Here is a 23,321-nt window from a genome sequence, read left to right on the forward strand (position 1 = left end):
ATAAAATTTTGCATAATCTGATATTTATTTCCATAATCTGGTTATTATGGGCTCAGGCTTGTTTTAATAGGGTTATAATTGTTAAATATCTAACATTCACAATAGTTTTTATGTCTCAGAAATTGTTTCAGTGATAGAAAAAAATTCTCGGTATTTCTTACTGAGCTAAAATTTGAGGCCATATATGCAGATGATACTAGGAAATTACTTTTCACTTTCACTTGCTGCTTCCTGGGCAGTGGAAGAATTCCCGTTGGTGTGGTGGGATCAGGGCAATAAAGAATAAGGCATCTTTCTAATAAGGTCATGATTCTGCAAACTCCTTTTACATGTGAGTTTGCTTATTGGAATAACTCCATTACCTACAGTGTAACTGTTGTGTGGGAGAGCATCGTTCATGTGTAAATAATGAATATGAGGAAGGCCACTAAAACATCATCCATTAAAGTATAGTCCACTACAGTATAGCCCATTAAAGAGAATTAGTGTTAGGATTTCACTCCTGGTATGTTTCAGAAAGGTTATTTTTTCTTCCCTTCACTCACTTCAGCAGGGAAAAGATAAATACGCGATGCTAAGTCAAACTCTCTCGCCAAGTATAAAGTTTAAGATCCATACTGCAAGGGCTTTTGAATAACATTTCGGAAGGTGGCAGGACAAACCAAGGCCTAGCTTAGCTAATGGGGATCTGTGGACAAGACCAACTGGATGTTTATTTTTTTTCAGTCATGACTTAAAAAATCCATCGATATATATGCTTGTTGTAGAAAATAAAATGCCCACAATAAGAATTGTATGATATTAATTCACTTTTAGAAATTAAAATGCTATCAAAATATTTTAATCAGGAATACTAGCAGTGAATTTGAATACTGTTCTACAAAAGTATAAAGGCAGCTATTAGAATGAAAATAAAAATAGCTTATTATAGACACAGCTAGCAGCTATGCTTAAAGTTGAAGCTGTCTTACATTTTGCATTAAAAGAATCCTGTGTTCAGTGACTTTGAACTTTGCCAAAGGATGAAATTTTTCATGTTTTTATATGTGTGACTCTGGCTGAATTCTTGGGGAATAACTGCCTGTCAAAACCCCAGTATGCCATAACTTTTTTTGTTATAGGCTCACCTTGGTAAATTTGATTGCATTATTTTTTTTAAAAAAAAACATCTCCTGTATTTCTATTCTGAATGTTCTTTTCAATGCTAGAAAGAACATGGATACTGAGGCAAGTACTGCAGCAAGTTCACTAAAATTTCAGCCCTGGCAGTTCTGAGCACACATCTATGCACCTGCAGAATTCAGCTAAAGGATTAGAGGAACAAGGAGAAAATGCTTTAAATTTTTATTTCAGTGGCACTTCTGGAGAGCGGATTGTGCCAAAACCTGCAAAATTCACCAACTAATCCAGATCACAGCTGTTCAAAATTACTTAAAAAAAACCCCAACACACCAGTCTCTGAATCATGTCATGATTTAATGAAACTTGGGTACAGGCGTAGCACATAGCTATGGATGTGGGGAAACTGATACACTGGGCTGAAAGGTTTAAACAAACCCAGGAGGGGAGGGCACAGCTGTATGATGAGTGCTCGGCTAAGCAGCTAGTTTCTTCTACCTTTCTGTTGTGCAAGGTTGCTTTGATATCTGCAGCCTTTACTTTTGTCTCGCTGCAATTGCAGTGAAGTCGCTTGTTATCCGAAGTGTTTTCAGAACCCTTTCAGGGCTTTCTGTGTTTTCTTTCCATGCGTAACCATGCCAATACTCACAACACACACGCGTATACAGATATCGTTAAGAAAAAGTCTTGCCTTTTTAGTCATTTAAACAAAACCAGATGTTCATGGTCAATTCTTTTTCCTTCCCTTTTTAAAAATGTATGAGTGAACGCAGTGCTCAAGAAAGCAGCAATAATATCAGTTGCTTAAGGTTGGCATAGCACGAACGGACGCTTCCTGTAATGCTCAGCGCTCAAGGCCTCGTGCAGGCTGGTGTTCAGGCAAGCTTGCCTGATCTTCCCTTCCAGCTGCAGAACCAGAGGACACCACCCCTGGTCCTGCTGCCCGAGTGCGGAGGCAACGCGTGACCTTGTTTTCTTAAACTCTTCCACCTCCTGACAGCTCGGAGCGGGATGTCTCATGGGGCCAACCGAGGCGGTGAGCATCCCTCCTGAGCTCGCTCCCTGCCACTCCAAGTTCTTCTCAGCAGAGAGTCCCAGTCCTCAGTGCAAAGGAGAACTTGCCTGTCTGTAACAGGCATCGTGCCTTCCTGCCTAGGGCAGGGCAGCACACCGCAGCCGCCCTTCGGCCGAGGCGCACCTCAGAGGAGTGAGCTGCGGTGTGGAAGCCCTGCAGCTGCATTAGCACCTTGGCTCTTTCCAAGGCTCATTAGTGCAACGCAGGTCTGTGCTGTTCTGGCTGAGCTGCTTTTAGTCCCCGAGTAGCCGTGGCTGACAGCTGCTCAGGAGTGTTTACACCACACTCCAGCGCACCACGTAGCCCAGTCTAATAGGGGAGGTAGGTACTTCGACTGCTGCCAAACAGAACAACTTTGTTTGCATATTTGGACATGCAAGGGCACACACTCCAGTCTGGGGAAGTGTCGCGGGATCTGTAGTTCTTCAACGACTTACCTGTGTTAAAAATTAAAAGCTGAGCGTGTCTTTTAACTGGGATTGTAACCACTATGTGTTCACACCGTTCAGTGAGCAGCAGCCAGATGCTACCTGTAACTACTATGTATGGCACTAGGTTGGTAGCTGTGGTGAATCACTAGGGAAGTGGGTTTTAATCATAAAATCCCAAACGACTTTGGATTACATGGCTGTTCAGTTTTATAACTAGAGGAAAAAAAAAGAAGAAAAGAAAACCTAAGCAGCCTAAGCCATTGAGATATTAACCTAACAAAACTTATTTCATCTATGCTTTTTAGCATTCTGTTTTCTCCTCTGCCCTTCTTAATGCAAAAATATTTGCTTGAGGCAAATCCATAAAAAGACCATATTAGGAGAATTGCATAATATCTCCTAAAAATAGGAAGCAGGAATCTAGGACTATAGAATTTCATTTTACTCAGATAAATGAATGACTGAACACAAAAACAAAATTGTTAGCAAGTGCCTGTACTGCCATGAAAGGTAAGTCAGTCAGTTCAGTTGTCTTGGCTGGGTGTCATATTTTGTGCTGTGCTCACTGGGAGACTAATTGCTTGAAATAAATATTTGAAGATCTTTGTGTCTGGTCCTTGTAAGCTGTTTGATCAGTCTGGTGTTTCTGATAGGATCTGTGTTTTATAAAACCTTTGAGATGGCTGTTAGGCAGTTTTTATGCTGTATTGTTCCAGCCATATAAGTGCAGTGAGAGATGGCACTTAATTAGCTCTCGTCTTTACTAACATAAGGATCTGGGAACAGTCTGTCAATAATTCATACGGTACAGGTCAACTTTCCTTCTTTATGCACTTGTTTCTGCTTGTTTTGGGAGGACTACTCCCCGCCCCCGGTCAAATTTGTTTGTAATTTTAAGATGGAAGAAGTTAGAAGGAGGAAGTTTTCTTCTACTTCTGTTGGACTTTATCAACTAATAGGCCTGTTTGTCAGATTTCTGAGGTCAAGTCTGCTGCTAAGTATTCTTCTTAGCTACAGCTATCAGGCAACACAAGTGTCTTCATTGGACACCTGTTAGATCAGACCTAATCTGAGCTGTCGTTACCCAATGATCTGGACAAGAGACACTTTTCCCAGCCCACCTGGCCATGTCCAGAAGGGACTGGGCAGCACTCTCTCTCAAAGAGCTGGAAAGCTGGCTTTAGCAGAACAGAGACCTATGTGTGTCCCAGCCCTCTTTCCAGAGGATTCCTCTTGCACGTCCTAGGGTGAAGACTTCTTTTAAACCCCCTTTCCTCCTGAAGGAGTGCTTGAAGGCATTCTCAGGAGACCCAGCATCCCTTTTTCCCGTTCCTGACCAGAAAACAAACCTCCCTACTTTGGAGTTGCCCTCTATCCCTTGTTTCTGATGCTTAAGTACTTAAAACTTCCAAGAATCTACTTATGTTGAAGGATAAGGGTATTTTTTAAATGAATTGTGTGTTCCCTCGAGAAAACTTAGAAGTTTGTTAGATGGTTCTGTCACTGTGTGCTGTTGCCTAGCTGAGCAACTGGTCTCAGATAGGACCTGACTCATTGTTTCTGAGTGCTTGAAGTGGTGAACCAGAGGGTGTCTGGGCCAGAAGACCACTGGCCCCACCTTGCAGGACTTGGGACTGCTGGGCTCTGCTGTCTTGCCCAGCTGTGGCACAGCTGCAGGGGAACGCAGGAGAATGGGGACAAACTGTGATTTTAGGACAGGAAGAAAGCTGTGGTGACGGAGGCTGGGAGGCGGTGGGATCTGAAGGTACTGGGTGATAGCTGGACGTGGCACTGTACTGTAGCCTGCAAAACGCTGTGTGTGTTTCCCTGCTGCCCGTTTGGGCACGAGGGGATAATTGGTTTGCTTTATTTAATGTCTCCCAGCTGAAGAATTTGTGATTTGATTGTTAGTGTGCTGGGTGATGTCTACATAGCTTTGGAAATTTGTGCCAGTAGTGTCTTGGTAATGCTTGTTTTTAAAAGATACTTTCTTCACTGTACAACAGTGGGATGACAGCACTTGCAGTTCTTTTATGCAGAATGACGACCGATAATTTCGTGCCCCAAGCTTGCATTTTAAGGGCTGATTCAGCAGAGAAACAAAAAGAAAAAAGAAAAAATACAGCAGAAAAAAAAAAGATCTGAGTTCTTTTTTATAAGATTGTGCAAAGCTGATTGTTTTTATAGCTTAAATAGCTTTATCTCTGGCTATATGCTATGGGTTTCAAAAGTACTCTGTGCTGAATTGGATCCTTATTTTAGTGAATTGGACCCTTACTTTAATGACCCGTGTTTCTGATCCACACTTTGCTTATCTTCCCTGTTAAAAGTAATTTATACTCCAACAGGGCATAGTACCACTGTGCTAATAAGAAAATACTATTGACAGTCTGATAGATGGCATCTGTTGCTCAGTGAATGCAGAAGAGTTAAACTAATTGCATTTTTACAGTCTGTATATTTCTCTGCTTATTGTTTGTGTCCTGCTGTTAGCAGAACAGTTTAGTTGCATAGCAAATCTCTATAATCAACACAAGAAAAGACAAGAAGAACAAGCGTCCTCATTTGTTGCAGCTACCTCTGAAGTGTGGTCATCTGAAGGATGTATTTTGGGACATTTGTCCCTCTTCTTCAGAAAGTCTTGTTGATATGGGCATAACTAACCAGGCATCTCAGGAAGGGACAAAGGTGCACTCATTAAAACTAGCTGAAAACCCGCATAACAGATATCTATTGTAATGATAGCTTGTGTTGTCTCACTGTAATGTCTAAGCAATACGTTCTATAAAGTACATAAGGCCTAAAGTATGTAGCTAACAGCAAGGGACTGGTCTCTGAGTTTGGATGCTCATTCTGTGCTGGCTTGCGTTTGGGTCCAATGCATTTACATGCTTCTCCTTTCCTCCCCTTCCTCCAAATTAAAGCTTGTCTCCATTTGGAGCTGTCCCTAGTCAGACCTTCTCCTTGCTGTGAGCAACATAGATATGCATGCTGTAGTGGATATATAAAAATACTGCTGGCTGACAAGCCATAAATAATGTGTGTACTGACTCCTGGTGAGATACTGCTGCAGTGTTTAATGCATTTATTAACCATGTAGTGCTGTGATTTATGGAAGCTGGATGCATAATTGCAAGGCAGCGTTTCTGGGAATAAATCCAGGTCTGTATTATATGATGGAGGTAAGGGGATTTGGGGGATGGGAAGCAGAGAGCTACTAGATTTGGGAAGATCTTATGGTGGTTATTAGGTGCAGGACAAGAGAAGAGTGGATTAAGGTGTGTCTGAGCAAAGATTTATGATTGAACTCATCTAGGAGCCATTGGGATTTGAAGGAAACATGGAGGTCTAGAGAGTCAGGTGTCTGGAGGAGAAATATCTCTGTAAAGTAGCTCCTCTGCCAGTCCTGATTCTCCTTTCTTTCTAGGAAAGAAATAGGGAAAATTTTGCTTCTGGTCATGGGACTATTTTTCTTTTCTGGGCATGCAGTTGGTTTCTCCACCAACCCTTGTCTAAACTCAACACTTTAGTTTAAATATTAAAAGCTAAGGGTTACGAAGAACAAAACAAGGCTTTTCTGACTGGTGTACCGGGCACTGAAGCTCATCACGAGGTGCAGGAATATGATTATGTCTAAATATCACCTATTGCTTGCGCTACCACAGTGATAACTTTCTCTGTAAAAGCAGAAATTCATTTTTACAGAATATAAAAGCTTAAGTGAGTGCAAGGTTGTTGGCAGTATGGGGGCAGCTTTGTCAGAGTAGCCCACATTACTGAATTACAGTTCCCTGTGAAGCTGGGGTGAGTGTCAACCCATCTTACATAACTTTGTTTTACAGTCAGACGCATGTCACAGCTGAGTGTATGTCATTAGCAAATGCTATTTTACCTCAGCAGAAAAGTTCTCATACCTCTTTCCATATGTTTAACCAGTTATTTTAAGCTGCTTTTTGTTCACTGTTTTTTTGTTGTGGGGTTTTTTATAATTATTATTTTTATCAGCCCAGCCCTGCTTGTGTTTTGTTTAATGATTAAATTCTCATTGATCTTTCTGGCACCAGAGCTTTGTATTAAAAAATATTTTAAAATAAGGTTGAATACAGACTTATTAACTATTTGTGTGTGCTGTTTTACTCCTGTGGAATTAGGTACTTCTAACAGATTTGAAGATACCTTCTTGCCTGTATATTAGGCATGTAGGATACCTGAGATGAGGGTTGGTAGTGAATCTTTGACATCTTACGTAGAGTCATAGAATGGCCTAGGTTGGAAGGGAACTTATATAATGAACAACTCTCATTTCCCAAATTTATTGATGGCGTAGTTATGTCAGAATTTTCTGCAGCTGTACTTGATGGATATACATTTCTATTGCTTAATTTTTTTAGAATAATGGAAGATGTTATAAAGTAAATATCCAATGGCTGAGGATATCCTTCATAATTCAAAGGCATGTCTCCCAGCCTGGGTATATTTCCACCAAGGCTGTCAGCATAGCCTCCAAGACCTGATTTTTTACCACTGCAGCACAAATACAATGGGTTTGCTACACACAGAGTCCTTTCTGCCTAAGAGTAGGGCAGGAAGAATTTTTGCCCTTGGATTGTAAATAAAGGACACACTTTCTCTACACTCTCTTCAATGCATACGTTGGTTGGGGTGTTTCTCCCACTATTTGTGATTTAGTGATCCACTGTTGTATTACAACAGTAGTGCAGCCTATGTCAGCATTTCCATTGTAACCTGTTTTTACACATTTATAACTCCGTAGTAAAAATGTACTCTTCCAGTTTGAAGCCTGGCATATAATGTCTCATTTCATCCTCAAAAGGATAGATTTTTCTTTCCCTTAGCCTTCCTCCCACCTGTATTTTAAAATGGAAGATACTCTCCTTCGTATTTTGATAAGAGAGAAGCCTCCCTGATTACTAAAATTACTTTTCAATTCTAAGAAAGGAGGACTTTAGAATAGAGATGTCAGAATGACTACAATAAGTATATGGGTACAGGGGAGTATTACCTTTCAACTGAAAGGTAGGGAATATTGATCAAAATGATTGAAAAGGGGTTTTTTTTAATGTTAATTTTCTTTCTAGCTGTTGATTTTACCCTTAAAATAGCTTCTCAAAGGTAAATATGTTTTAGCTGCTGCGCTCTATTGTTTATCAGGCTGAATGAGGTAAAGGAAGACTTTACTACATATAGACAAAATAATGATATTTTTCTCTTTTCTTATTTAAGAATCACAGTACAGAAGGAACATAAATTCCAACTTTGCTGTTCAGACCAAGTGGACACTTGTGCTTAGCACAGTGAGTTAATCCAAATGAGTCCAAAGCAGACATAAGCTGCAAAGCACAATGTTTCCAATAGACAGATGCTTGTGAGGACAAGGAAATTCAGCGCGGAATGGCAAATTAAGAGATGTAGAGGCTTGTATGATCCTTTCCGTTTACACTGTCAAGATCTGAACCTCTGAACTTGAGGCCTCATCTGAAGCCTCACATTCCAGTTCAGTGTAGTGTGCATGTTTAGGATACAAGAAAATCAGACTTGAAATCCATTTTCTCCTTCTTTACCCGTCTCCTTGGAGCCAGCCATTAGGATTTGAAATCTACCCAGCTGCCATTAAAAGAAGTTTCCTAACCTCTGTGAACACCACCACCACTGCACTGTTTTGCTTCTTGTTGTAGCAAATATACTTTCAGGCATTGCTTTTTTCATTTAGATAGATTTATGCTTACTCTAACCACTTTATTGATACTAATTAAAAGAAAGGGTATGTAAGAGGGAGGTTTCACTGAGGGTGTTTATTAGTGAGTTGAGCTATTGTTTTGTCATATAATTGAAAACTGTCAACATATATACAGTATGCATTCTTAACTATAGCTAATCTTTCTTTTACATCCCAACTGTTTTATTTTTTTTCATCTGCCTCTAATATATCTATCTATAAATATTAAAGTATCCTGTAAAGCAGAGAATGTGCTTCTTAATGAGAAGTTCAGTTCTTTCATTTGGATTCTGAAATCAGTAATTAGGTTGAAGACTTTTGTATCCATAGGCATCACCAATGGCTCTCAGATATAAAATAGCTGTATGTGGAACAGAATTTTTGAGGGTATAAAATCAGAATGCTCAGCACTTCGTCACATCAGTTTTAGTCCAATCCATCTCTGCCAAAACTAGTGGGATTCTGCAGTGTGAAATGAATGCAACATGGTCAGATTCAGACCCTCATTTTTTTTGCAGGAAACAAATTGCAAGTCCAATGAAACTTCCAAGAGGAAGTATCAGAGGTGCTCAGTGCATTCACAGCAGTTTCTGTGTGTAAATCTAAGTTTTCTGTTATAAGACTTGACTGTACATTTAACACCGATAGCTCCTATGAAAGAAGCTGTTTATGTTTCTTGAATATACAAAGAAATAAATGATACTGAGAATCACTGAAGTACTTAAATCAGCCACAGCACCATTTACTGAAAATATCTTCAGCACCATGGGAATTGCTACTGCTATTGTAGAAAAGCAGAAAATTCCCAGCCTTCTCATGTTCACTTGAGCAGTGGAAATAGTAAATACCTTATGGTGCTAGATATAGTGCACATTATTGCTTTCATTTTGTACAATGCTGCCACCAGAAATGTTTCTTACTTGACTGAGTGTGGAGAGCACACAATGACTCAACAGATGGATGCTCATCATGGCTGAAGATATAGTAGATTAATTTTTTTTAGGTTTTGATTATCTAAAATATTCCTGCATTTAATAATATTCCATGTATAATAATCAGTGAATGCAATGTAAACAAACAGCTCAATTCGACTTACAGGTGCATATGTTAAAAGACGTTAAATGTTCTTCTTGTGACTTTCTAGAAAAGGCACTGTGACAGCTATGCAATATTTTAGAATATATTTGTATTTTCATGATAATACTTGGAGAAATTGCAAGAATCATTAAGTATAAAATACTCCTGTGCTGTACACTTTCCTAAAACTGAGGCATGTGATAGATTTTTTTGTTAATATGCAGTGGTACTGTGGTAATTATTAACTGTCATATTTCAGTTCTTCTCATGAACATCCAACAACATTTTTAAGGGGCCACAGAACATAACATGTTCTCTACAGCTGACGACACTCATCATTGTAATTACTAAGTACCCTTAGCTGACTGTTTAAAGTTTTGCTGTAAATTCAAATAAGAATGTGAATGTTATTGGAAAACATGCAGTTACATTGGGAGAGTTTATCTGCTAATCGTGTGCAAATCACTGTCAAAATTATAGGAGTGTGACAACCCATGCAAATTTATCTAATTGTTTTGTGCTGGTATATGTATAAATTGTACAGGGAATAAATTTTGCATTTGTTCATAGGCACAGAAGAAGCGGAAATCCAATGAATCCATAGATACAGAGCTCTGTCTTAATGAGGTAAGATTTTGGATCCTGAATATTTCACAGCACAGGTATCTCCCCATAATATAAAATGTCCAAAGTCTGTCAAGATTATGATGAGCTTATCTCACACTGAAGTCTTGTTAGTATTGGTATGGTGGGATACCATAATGTACTAAGGAATGATCTTACTCAGAAATCTGGAGCTGGGCCCAAAATGGCCTCTGCCGACTTTTTATTTTAATAGCTGTATAGTACATATTTAGATGGATCCCGTGGTAATTACCATTACACCTAGCAAGTGTAATTAGTTAATAATTTGCAGGAACACAAGATTATATGGCTATGGCTTTTAATGAGTAAATAGAAACGTACTAGACATCATTCCTTGGCTAACAAAAATGACCAAATTATGGCATCAAGTGATGTTCACATCAGGAGATGTGATGCTCATACATCAGGACTGACAGCCCCAAGAGACGTGAACCTCCCAGTGCTGTTCAAGTAGTCTGACCTCCAAGGCTGTCTTTCAGACGTAAACATTACATCACTTTCCATGTCTGTCCATATGCTTTGTACTGAGTCTCTCAGCAAACTAAATAATTAGTGATGTACATAAATTAATTTTTACAATGGTGGAAGAACAGAGTCTAGGCATTGGAGCAAGACCTGCTGTACAGGCACAAGCCACCAAAAGGATGTGACCGTATCTTTCAGGTTCTCCTTCACCAGTCCAGATTTGCCCACCTCTTGTAAATAATGATAGTTCTATAGCCCATTGCTAATTCTTTAGGTCCTATTAAGAATTTCCTATAGATGCTAGAATAAAGCCTAATAATGTGAGGGAACGATACAGTTAATGGATCTGTTGACAATCTTGTACTGCCTAGATGACCTTACACAAGAAGGCCCTAGTTACTGTTTCTTACCATAAAATCTGCTGGTCCAACTTATGCCATACTCTCTCTGTGGCAGTTTCCAAAAAGCAGATGCCCAGGGCTGAGTATAAGAAAGCATATTGTGATAATTCCCCCAATGCCCCTACTACTTCTAACAGTTCGCATCTCAAGGCTTTCCAGTTAGCCGATCTGAGCAGGTGACATCAAAGTGAGGGAATGGCACAGAGGTTTATCCATGAATGCTTCCCTGGCTTTGCACACAGTCATTCCTGTGGAAACTGATGCTCTGTACTCGTTCTTTCTATCTGCTCTTCTTATTTCTTCTATCTTGGACCTTGACCCATTGCCTCTCCAGGATGGGAGAAGCTCGTCTCCTCTGTAGAACCTGCATCCTTGGGGATTTTCAGATCCTGAGTGTGCAGGGTCTGAGCAATTTTGCATGAAGTAGGTTGGACTTAATGACCTTAGAGGTCCCTTCTAGTCTAAATTGTTCTACTTCTGTGATTACTAGGTTTTCCTCTTTACTGAGGATGATAGCAGTGAGAAATATTCCTCCTCCTTAAATAAGAGTTCACTGTAATCTGCCAATCTGTACTTGCGTATTGGTAGCAGAGAAGACAATGAATGCAAATAATGCAGCAAATAAGGGAAGAGAGGTGTGAGAAAAATATTCTCAGTGCCTAGAAAACTTTATTTTCTGAACCCATGGATTAGACTCCATTTATTGTTATCCAGCAACAACTTATTGTCAAAGTTGTTCTGTTGACTGTGCAGAAGTTGCAGTTTTCCTGTGGATCCTGCATTTGGCTTTTTAAAATAAACTGGCATCATAAACACAGATTGGTAAAAAAATTGCCATATTTAACAAGGGTAGGGTTTGGGGTTTTTAATTGTGCTGTACTGGTGTTTTTATCCTTTAAATAAACTTTTAAATGCTGTTGGTTTAACACCTGATTTTATGACTTTCATATCTTTCTATCTGTGACAGTGATATATAGGTAACAGCGGAGGGTGGGACATGAACAAGCAAAAGATTAATTTCCTGGTGTGGATTTTAAATATTTTGCAATGAAAATGTGTAACGGTGACCAAGGAAAGTGTTGTGTCTTGCAGAACGCTATTGGGAAAGACAACACAGCCGGAGTCTCCACCAGTCACATATCTTCAGAGAATTCGCTCGCTCTTCCTAGAAGCTTCTACCTAAGCACACCGCTCACTCTGATGACACTTGCACTCTCACTCTGTTTGTTTCTAAGCTCATCAGTCGTCTTGTAGCTGCATTACAAAAGGACGTGTAAAAAAAAAAATCTGTTTCCTGTCCTCTGTTGTTTATCTGGAGTTCCAGGTCTGGGAGCTAAGCTGAGGCACTCCTGCTAGAACAGTTTCAGTCAGCTGGAATTTTTTTTCTCTCTCTAAGAAAGCTTCTTGTGATATTTAGAGGCTTTGTGAAATACTTGGTGCAGTGCTACATTCCAAACCCAAAAGGCTTTTGGGCATGCAGTGTTTTAAAGAGACGGTGTGTAAATTTGCCTGTAAAGCGACCTGGTTGGATTATTTTAATAATAATTATTTTAATTCTGGCTTTTACCTGAGAAGGAGGATGGCAGTTTTCTTAAGATCCTGTTTATCTCATTGAATGGTTTTGGTTTTCAAATTCTTTGAACTTCAGGCTTTCAAGGATGCCAGGCTTTTGTCTAACGGTGAATGCTCTCCCAGAGAGTGGACTTTATGAAACTTCTTCATTTGGTAAATTGCTACTGATGTTAAACTCTTTCAGTGTATTAGCATTTTCCTCTCTAAATGTTTATGTACTGTAAGTGATTCTGCGTTTCCTGCTGAGAAGCCATTATAATTCGCATACAGGTATAATGTATGTCTTTCAGTTAAATTCTCATCAAAATAGCGTGTGGCATAGAACTTTCTAACAGTACATTTATCTTTTAATTATTGTCATCTAGCCTTAACAAAGGTGAAGATTCCTTAAATTAACAAGAAGCAGCCATTGTGAAAGCTTGATAAAGATACATTTTTTAAAAATTTGAGGATAAGCAGTAGAATCAAATTTAATACAGGGTTTCAGCTGTACAGTCTACGGTCTCTTCTATGCTTCCATTGTGATAATATAGTCCAGTTATTATACTGTTTGTTTAATAAAAAATTACATAAAATTTATTTTCTCTACTGAAACAGTATTATCTGTTTATACATAGCTGATAATGTCACCTCAAAAAGCCACAGGAATGTCATGCCTTATTTCTGTTATCACAACCATGTAGAGGGAAAGGAGGTAGTAGGATATAATTTAAATTGTATTTTATTTTTTAGACTGCTAAAATCAACACAAAAGGATGGTTCATCCAATTACAAGGCAGAGTTGCACACACTCACCTGTGTGACGGGCTTTTCTCACCCTGGTAGTTCCTACTGCAGACATGATGAACTGTTTGCAAGACCAGTTCCATAAATTGGTTTAATGGTTTGATGGCAATATTGCCAGTAAGCATGATTTGATTGCTTTTGTTTTCGTTCAGTGACACTGACAGCCTGTGATGGCTTGTGATGATTTCGCACAGTATCTAGAAGGAATTCTTTAAAGCTTTAAATGTCATCAAATAGGCAGCATTTCTCCTAAGGGCTGTCTTTGTACCTTACTGTGATGGCTTGTTGACTGTTACAAGCAGTTATGTCTAAATGATCAACAGTAATCAGGTTTTGTTTCTATTGAAAGTGGAAGATAACCTCGCCAAGCAAGGAGTTCATCATGTTGAATTTACGGATTTTCACTGAGACTTACACAATTATGTCCTGTCCTGCTCCAAAATGTCCAGATCAGTTATTTGCAACACAACTATAAAGTACAAATTACTGTTTTATAAAGTGCAGTGAAGTTTGAGAGTGTGGAAAATACACATCTTACTAAGAGATTATTAAACCTATTGACAAGTTCATCTTTTGAGCTTTTTCTTAGCTAATAATAAACACCTCCATAAATTCTGAAATTCATTTATATACTCTTGATTATGGTCACATAATATAGGGTTCAAAGCACTGTGCATGTGATGGAATTCTATGATACTCTGTGCCACCGAACATAACAAAATAGACAATGTTACTCTTTAATTCTGGGCTGATAAGAAACTGCAAATTACTTTCAAAGGCAGCAGAGCTGCTTTCGGAGAAGAAATACATGGCACATCATTACCAGCAAAGCCCATGTGGTTCCTGTTGCTCTTCTTGTAGAAGCTAATCAAATTATTGAAAACTAGTGACAACAGAAAAAAAAGATTACGAGAGTCATGATTTTAAAAATAAATCGAATTCTTCTATGTCAAAAGGAGTTGCTAGCACAACCTATTGAAATGCTAATGAGCATAGCATTATAATTAAAAAGTCTGACATTATCCAATTAAAAATATTTTCAAAACAAATTTATAAACATTACAATTATTAAATCCATCTTTGATCCACGAAGCTTTCTTTAAAATATCATTTATATTCAGCACATTAAAGATTTTAAGCAGAATTGGGAATTTTAATAACCTCCCAGTATAGTACATACTTTTTGAAGATTTTTTACATTTGGTTTGATTATAGTATCTCTATTACATTTAATACCAATTATTAGAGCCTTGACACCGTGTGATCCAGAATAAAAGCTATTGATCACTTATATTGTAAACAACAACCTAATTAGATTCTGATTACAAAAAAAATGGCTAGATATCTGATTCAGCAAGAGTTACCTTTGGAAATACAATTATGTATGTAGTAGAGGAAGAAATGGCATTTTATATAGCTAGCCACGTTGCCACAAAAACCCCACAGCACTCAAGCTTTCTTTCCTGTGTAAATTAAAATCATACTGAATTCTTAATTAAAAAAATAAATTGCTTATTAAACAGGCAAGAGGGAAAAAAAAACCTTAAGAGTTTGACACTTAATGAGGTTTTTACAGGCATCACCATGCTAATATTGGAGGTTTTTTGGAAGTTGGATGTGGTGTGGATGATGTAAGTTTAGCACGGTGACCTTGTCAATGCAGTCGTTTGCTACAGCACTGAAGTATGCAAATTGTTTAAATTTTTTTTCCCTTTCAGTCACTAAAGTGCCCTATGTTGAGCTCAGTGAACAAACTTAGACTGAGCTTTATATATTCCTTTAATCTGTTAACTTTATCAATATAATAATAATATAGAAACCATCCAAATACAGGATGTACATACAGGATGTACATACATTGTAAATTTAACCAGTTCACTGGGGCATTAATTAAATGACTTAGACGTAGACAAATCATCTTTTTCATTTATACGGTACCTAACGGAACAGACGTTGTCATTAGTATTCTTAGGAGTGTGTATACTTTGCCATGTTCAATAACCTGATGATTATGTTTATGTTTCCTCTTAAAAGTAGTCCACGCAAAGATAAAATTCAGCCTGAACTTAAATATATGGCTAAGGCTTCGCAGTACTGAATGTAGCTATTAATTCCACAAGCTAGTCTGATGAAAGAGGCAGTGAAGGTGAACCTTTCACATATTAGTAAGAGTAATAGCAACTGAGGCTTTCCCTTGCCCCAGTGCAGGAGAGCTGGTGCAGGCAGTGCCACCCACCCACGGGCAGAGTCCTGTGGGAGGGCCCGCTCACAGATTTGTTCAGGAACGAGGAGTGCAGCCCTCCTGTCTCTGACTCGGCTCCCTGAGATCGTGGCTGCTTCAGGAGAGGGAGGTGAGAGGTACCGAGCACTGAGCAGGAGCCGTCCATCCGGCTTACCATTTGGTAAGGCTGTGCAATTAGGCTAGAGATAAAGAAAACAGAAAACCTTGAAATCTCGATTTAATTTTAATTTGTGATTGTTGACTTAATCATGATGATGTGTTCACGGAGGAGTGATGGTGAGAAACTAGTGAAGGAGAAGAGCAAAACTCAGAGCAGATCCCTGAAGGGACATACATCTTGTGTATGTCAAGTGACAAGACTATCTCATACTTCATTTATAATAAAAGAGCTGGATTCTGCTAGAACAGCAGCTCCTTTAGAGCAAGCAGTAAAAGATGGAAGAATGAGCACTTATTTGTGGAGCAATTATAACTTCCTTTCATAAGATGCAATTGTTTTTCTTCAATACCAAGGTGGATCTACCTCACTGAAAAATATACTTTCACTGACAGGACTTCTGCATTAAAATTATTCTGGGCTACAGAAGCCTCCAAGGTTGTTTTGTGCCCAAAAGGTTAGTCAGATTTTACTTGATGTCCCTGACATCAAATAGAAATGTATTTGCTTTTGATGAACTTGGCAGAGAAATTAATCCAGTGACTTGTTAAATATTTCCCTTCTTTAAATATTTGCTTTTTCTTACCAGCTTAGTTCCTCCTAGAACATTTCAATTATTGGCTATTTCAGCTTCTCCTTTAACTTCGGAAGGTCATTTTCTCCATACTCTACAGCAATCCACTTTATAGATTTGCCTCAGTGTTTCGTTTTTAGTTGTTTGGGGTTTTTTTTAATTATAGCCTTCACTTCAGAGAAAAAGAATGTGGTCAGGAATATATCTCTACTGAATGACCAACACATTTGTAGGGGAAGGAAATTGCAAGTTTCTATTTTACCTGTTTAGCGCTGGTTTGGCTAGAACAAGCTCAAACATTATGTTATTCCCCAGATGGAATGTAAAGTTTATTTTGGTACTGAATAAGGATTAAAAAGTTTTAAAGTCTTACAATCTTTTAGAAATATTTAAATAATTCTAATGTATTTTCCAGTTGGAGTTTCAGACAAACAGATAAAGTCTCACTAAGTAGTATTTTTCTTCAAGAGTAAGAAGTTTCATTGGAAAATTTTGATGGGTCCAATTTTAAGGTAAAATCAGGGAGAGTGGTGAATTCCCATTTTTGACTCAGTATTATCTTGACTTTCATACACGTTTGTTCCATATTTTCTTCATCTGAGCATGTTTGCCTTCAGGGGACAATTATGCTTATAGATACTAGATATGGTCACCTCAATAATCAGAAGCCCAGTCCTGCAACTCCTACTTAGATGTTCCATCTCTTTTATCATTCATAAAAGCCAGACCAACAAATTCCAACATGGGACCTAAAGATATCTGAAATTTAAAAGGGCACAAGAATCAACCAAGTTATCAGTAGCATTTCTCATCAATACAGATTGTGGTATTATAATTTGGTACCATCTAGTCTACTCACTGAAGCTCTCTGAGCACATTTAACCAGAGCAGCTGCAGTTTCTGATGTTTTACCTTCGCCGGGTGCCAATAGCTGCTCTTCCATGCATATACTTAGAGCTAACTGCTGCCCAGATAACGGCAGCCAAACTCCGTCCCACTAAAGCAAGGGTTCCCCTTAGCCTATTTTCCACTGGTTTTAGTGATTCCAACACATTTTGTCAAATGGAGAATTTGCTAGAATCCAGGAGAAAATTTGTCATAGCTTTAAAAAACAATTTTCTTCACGTTCCTCCTGACAGAATACCATAATAATTGAACTCTTGTAGACTTTTATCCTCCAAAGTATTAAATACTTCCTGCTCAGCACCTTCAGTGAAACCGAGCAGGAATTTTGGGGATTCAGGTTCCGGTAAATGAGGCCACATTTGTTTTGAGGCTTCTTCAAGACACTTTTCCTACAGATTGATGTTATGGACAAACATAAGTAATTAGATATGGTGTCATAGCATTACACTACTCCTTGTGTTGGCCAGCTCATATCAAGTAGTTTTCCAGCATTGGTACCAATGATACAGAGTTCCTTATGACATTGGTTTGACAGTAAGAGGTGACATTTGAAGTCCTGCTGTTGTAAGTGCAAAATGTGATGTCTTCTATCATTTTATTCTTGTCTGAAGTACAGATCCCACTCCACTCCTGTCTGAGTTCATGCACTCAATCTGCTTGGAAGCACCAAGGAGCTGAAAATAGTTGACTGATGCCACTGAGGTCTTGATATCAGTCTCGGGAACCTGAGTCCATGTCACAGTAATTTTGGTGCATATTTACTGGCCAGTTGCATAAAAGCAGCACCACAGTGGGCACTAACAGGCAGCAGCTGTACTGTACCTTGCCTTTGTGTTGACTTCATCACCCAGGCTTGTCTAGCCGCTGAGAAGTTCATTTAAACCACACTAATTAACCTTTTCAGAGCTTCAAGCTTACAAGTAAGTCATGTCAGGCTTGCTAGCTCCAAGTCTTTAGCTGGTCTGGCCAGAATACGAAGTGGATTTTGACCACTGCATTTTTCCTTAGGTCGAAGCTTAAAAGGTACAAAAGCTAAACCCCATAGATTTACTGAATCACAGGGAGATGTGAACTCCTTCAAGAACAGAGGCCAGAAAGTGTGGTGATCCTCTGGAGTAAGTTTCAAACTAAGACACCATGGTCTTCTAATAATAATATTTATGGTAGAGGACAGATACGACAGCAGGAAACTTTCATCAAAAACAGGAAAAAGCCTGAAGAGCAAAAATTAGTGTTTAGTGAACCGCCATTTATTTTAGCAAAAGCTACTGCAGAGAGTACACTGCTGAGAAATAGAAAAGTACATCCTGCTAGGTAGAAGACAGAGAAATCATATTTTTTTTTTTCTTTGACTTTGTGAGTTGGCCCATGGAAACTGTTCCTCCTTTTGAGAGGTAAAGCAATTCTCTCAGGAGTATGCTAACCAAAATACAGCTGATGGGAGCACAGGATCTCCTTCCCACACCCCCAGAACAGATTATTAGTAATGACATCCTCTGCATGCTTTGAGTTGGGACAAAGGTTTTAACCCTTAAGCAAAAGAATGTGAAGATTGTTAGAGGTTGAGCAAAGCCCCGCAGTGGTTTGCATCTGGAGGTCGGGAGTGAGCCAAGTCACACACCGCTTAATAAGAAGTGGAGGTACAAATCAAAAACCAAAAATATGGTCTTACATTTCCTCATCTCTGGAAGGATCACAGTAGAAGTGAGGCATAAAATCAAATTCTGCTCTTTCTGGAGAAAAAAAGAAATGTGTGTATCAATCCCAGAAGCCGATGGTGGAAGAGATTTCTTCAAAGCTGCAACATGTGGGAAACTTAACTGGTGGCAATCATTAATCTCTGTGTTCTCTCCTCCCCCAAAATTATTGCTGCTGAGTTTGCTTAACAAGTTTGGGATGATGTTTGATGTAGCATTACTTAGTGTTGAAATGATCAGCACTGCTCATGCTGGGAAGGTGCACGTCTTTTACCTGAAAGTATGTCTAAGTTTGCACTTTTTTAACTGCAAGTTGACAAGAGCTGCAGCAAAGAAAAAAATAGCAGGGGAATGCTCAGGTAAAAGTAATTTTTGATACATCACAATGGTAAAGGGAGTAACTGAGGATAGGCAAAGGTAACAGGTAGCATTTGAATCCAGGAAGACTGACATTCACTGTGAAGTGAGGATATCCAATGTTAGAATTTTCCAGATTTTTCTTTTTTTTTTCTTTTTTTTTCTTTTTTTTTCTTTTTTTCTTCCAAAACTATCTGTCTGGAACATGCTTCCATTTTCTGGAGGGAATTCTTATACAAACAGTTACCTTGTGTAAATTCTATGTTGTCTTTTGGATTTCTGTACATCTTGCTACAGGTTATTATGTGTCATGTCTTCAGTCATAATGGCTGGTAATTTGTTGTAAAAAAAAAAAAAATAAAAACACTGTTCACTCGTTCCTGTTGACTGACTTAGACATTGTTCTGGGGACATTACTCTGCACTGTCCACACTTTGGAAGTCAATTCATGATGTTTGGCGTTTTCTGTTAGCATAATCCTCCTGCATTAATATTGTACATATCCAGAAAACAATCCCTCTCAATAAACATAATTCTCTTTTTTTTCTTTTTAATTAAAAAGCATGCTTTTGTGAGGAAAATTTCCTGGTTGGTTGTTCTGTTTTGATTTATACAAAAAAGGGAAGCTTCACCGGCAGGAAAAAAAAAAAGGAAAAAAAAAGCTTATTAAAGGTCGATCTCATTGTTCCCTGTTGTTTTACAGTCCATTCTGATCTAAGAAAATAAGAAATAAAGTTTTTCCCTTTAAATATCTGTGCATTTGTTTGCTCCCTAGTCTTTTTGTGTTAGTGAAAGTGGCCTGCAAAATTACCATGAGCAGGGAATATCAGATGGAAATGCTGGAAAGGCAGGCACAAGTGTGGCCAGCTGGCCCCATTCAGACTTGTTCACTTTCTGGCACGCAAACATGCCTCCACATCCATCCCACCCCTTCATCCTGCCTGGCCAGAAAGAAAGGGCTTGCTCCTGTTTCAACACAATGGGAGCAGAAGAGCTGCAAAGGTTTGGAAGACAAAAGGGTCTGTGGCAGTGGGGGGATGTTTTAGGAAATGCAGAGCGTGTGGAAGGGGAAGGTGGACAAACAAGCCTTCATGATCCACATGTTGATGACTAGACACCAGGAAAACTATTTCAGCATTTACTCGTATTCAGACTGAGACAAATGAATACGTTATGGGCAAAGAAAAATCACACCTGCCTGTGAAAAACTGCTGCACGGCAAAGGGCAGGCCACAGACTCCTGCGAATTTAAGGCAAAACAATTTCAATTGCTGTTGCCTCTAGAAAGGGGAAATAAGGTTTGAGGGCAGGATGCAAAAAGAAAACATGGGAGTGGTAGAAATGCACCTTAAACCAAGATGAAAATGGTGCTCTTTTAGGGCTGAAAAAATACTTTACCAGCTAACACAGGAGCAGGTCACCATCCTACACGTTCACCATCATGTTTGGCAGCTCCAGAAGTGGCTAGAGTTGCATCGGAGCAGGCGGAGATGTGTAGCTGCTGTGGCATTGTTTGCTGCTTAGATGATCTGGATTTTGGAGGCAGGAGGGCAAAGCAGCAGAATCTGTATGGGAGCATTCAACAGCTCAGCTCGAGTTCCTGGGCCACCTATTGAGGTTGCTTGGATTTAGGAGTCACTTGGCTGCTAGTATAGTCCTGCAAGAAAAAGTGCTGCAGGTACTTCAGCTCCTGCAGTGCCATCTCCAAGTATTTAATCATTTCAAAGACACGGAGTTTGGGAATGTGATGCACAAAAGCAATCAAAATGTTCAACAGTACGAGTTAGCACTATGCTTTCCCTCTTTATGCTGCCGAAGCACGAGCGCTGTGACAGAGGAGAACAGGGAGGGAGGGACAGCAGTGAAGCCTCCGTTCAAGAGGTACAGCTCCATGACAAACTCGCTGAGCAGCAGCCTCCCCAGGGACAGATGAAAACAAGTTGTGTTCAACACCACGAAGCAGCCAGCTATGCATGACCAGATGGGTTCTTTTGTGCGCGTTGTCTGTGGGTTTGATTTTTAAGCACATAGGCTCACTTTGACAGTTTCCCTCTGGCTTGAGAGATAATGACAACAGGGCTACGTTCAGAGGACAAGGGCCAAGTGGATAGGTTAGTACAAAGGTCTGCCTAGAAGGTGCACAAACCTTTGTACCACATTTCCTTTCTTCCAAATGTATATATTATGCCATTAATAATGAATGATGCCTCATAGCATCAATCTCTTGCCGTGACAGGGAGGACCAGTGTCCTCAGGAAAAATTCTGCGTTCTCTCTCCACTGTCCCGGATGCTAGGTGTTAAACAAACAGTGCCCATCACACCACGAAGTTTTACTTTTGGTAGGAAGGTCTTTAAAAGTCCCTTACAATCCAAAATTTTCTATAATTCTATGATGCCAGGATTTCAGTTAAATGGGTTGAGTTGTGAAGAGGCATTTTAAATGACACCCTAGTAAACAGATGAAGAAAGTGGTTTGACATCTTCAAAGTAGGTATATGCTGAACATCTTAGAGAAGGCCATTCGGCCATCTCTCCATTAGGAGTTTTCTCAGAAATGCAGTTCCAGTGTGCCATTAAACCTGTAGAGGGGCTCAGCTGTCTAGAATATGAATTTTCAAAGGTGGTCTTAACCATTTTCCAAGCGTGCTCCTGCAGCTCTCCAAACTACTCTGCCCAAGCAATCGGCTGGCCTCAACGCTTGCACAGTTCCTGTGTGCTGGCAACAAAAACTGTCTGTGTTATTGTCTGCTTCTGTTTTACATTCAGAGACAGGAATATGATTTCCTGAAACAATTTTTTGGTAAGAATAAACTCAATTGTTTTGGTGATACTCACGTCTCTTTTTGGCTCCACATACAAATTACACTCCGTAATTCTGCATTGCCAATTTTATTTTTTTTATCTATATTAATTACAGAAAACTGCAGAGCAACATCCAGCAACAAGCCAAAATAGGAACTGGAAAACGTTACTCTAAAATAATTGTGCAGGTTTGGGGTTTGGGTTCTTTTTTTCCCCAAAGAGGATGTTAGAAAATATGCTGCTTTGAGGTAGAAAGCATAATTCACAGAGTCTTTAATAAAAAACCCCACATTTATGTTTTGCAGCATTATAAAATAAAGACTAGTAGTCAAATTCTTTGGAAGCATCTGGCATTCAACCCTCTGAATTGCTACTATGTATATTTATATTTAAAAAAAAAAAAAGAACAGCGTTCCAGCAATGTTCTCAGTAAGGTTAGCTAAACAGATGGTATTTATCTCTGGGTTTGCAAGTGTGCCACATCCCTCTTGCTTTCAAAAGAGATGTTAACGCAAAAATCTTGAAGAGAGGCAGTTGCAAAAGTGTCTCACAAAGTACACACAAAGACCTACACAAGCATAAACCCCAAAATTAAATTATAAATCTCCATTCACCAGTCCGCTACTGGCTTCATTCTGAATTGGAGAGGCCTCAAATGTAGTATTAACCTGGCTGAAAAGTGCTATTTGCCTGTTTGTCAGAGGTCAGAATCCAGTGGCTATAAATACAGTTTAGCTTTTGTCTCATAAAAAATATTTGTCAATACTACAGTGCTGTTTTGAGGAGATCAATGGCTGCACATAACTCACTGCCTGAGGGCTTTATTATTAATACAAATGTAGGTAGGCTAAATATTGAGTGACATTATTAGAAAGGGATTGCCCTTCCCGCTGTGACTTTGACTGATGTCAAATAACTTAAAGCTCACTAACATATAGCCAGGATTCTGCTTGTACTTGCAAGAACTTGTCTCTCCTCTGCCCATCATGGGAGTTCTTGATTAATCTAAGGAACGTTATTGAAACTGAGTTTTGGAGTGCTAGCAACCTGAGTTACCATATGGAAGGAAGATTGCCTTCTTGGGTGAAAGGCTAAGCCATCTTCCTTCAACCTCTTCATTGGGTCAGGGTTAAACCAATTTGTGAGAGGCTCCAGAGCCTTCATCCTCCTTAAGTCTAGCACATGAGGCTGTGGCATAATTAACAACTAAAATGTCCTGGTAACTGTTGTAAAGTAATGCCTCATTTCAAAGAAAAAGAAAAAGAAATTACCACTAA

At 39.1% G+C, this 23,321-nt stretch overlaps 1 protein-coding gene across 1 annotated transcript in view; it reads left to right on the top strand.

Moving 5' to 3' along the window:
* LOC104280668 (GDNF family receptor alpha-1-like) overlaps window positions 1-12,980 on the top strand; it is a gene marked incomplete at its 5' end in the record, with an annotated part of 35,582 nt that extends 22,602 nt beyond the window's left edge. The window contains 2 exons of the mRNA XM_009878397.1: window positions 10,010-10,066; window positions 12,043-12,980. Coding sequence (XP_009876699.1) covers window positions 10,010-10,066; window positions 12,043-12,204 — 219 coding nt within the window. The remainder of the gene's footprint in view (window positions 1-10,009; window positions 10,067-12,042) is intronic.
* Between the last annotated feature and the right edge of the window lie 10,341 nt (window positions 12,981-23,321).

The sequence above is a fragment of the Apaloderma vittatum genome, unplaced genomic scaffold (genome assembly GCF_000703405.1).
Source record: "Apaloderma vittatum isolate BGI_N311 unplaced genomic scaffold, ASM70340v1 scaffold6061, whole genome shotgun sequence".
Classification (NCBI taxonomy): domain Eukaryota; kingdom Metazoa; phylum Chordata; class Aves; order Trogoniformes; family Trogonidae; genus Apaloderma; species Apaloderma vittatum.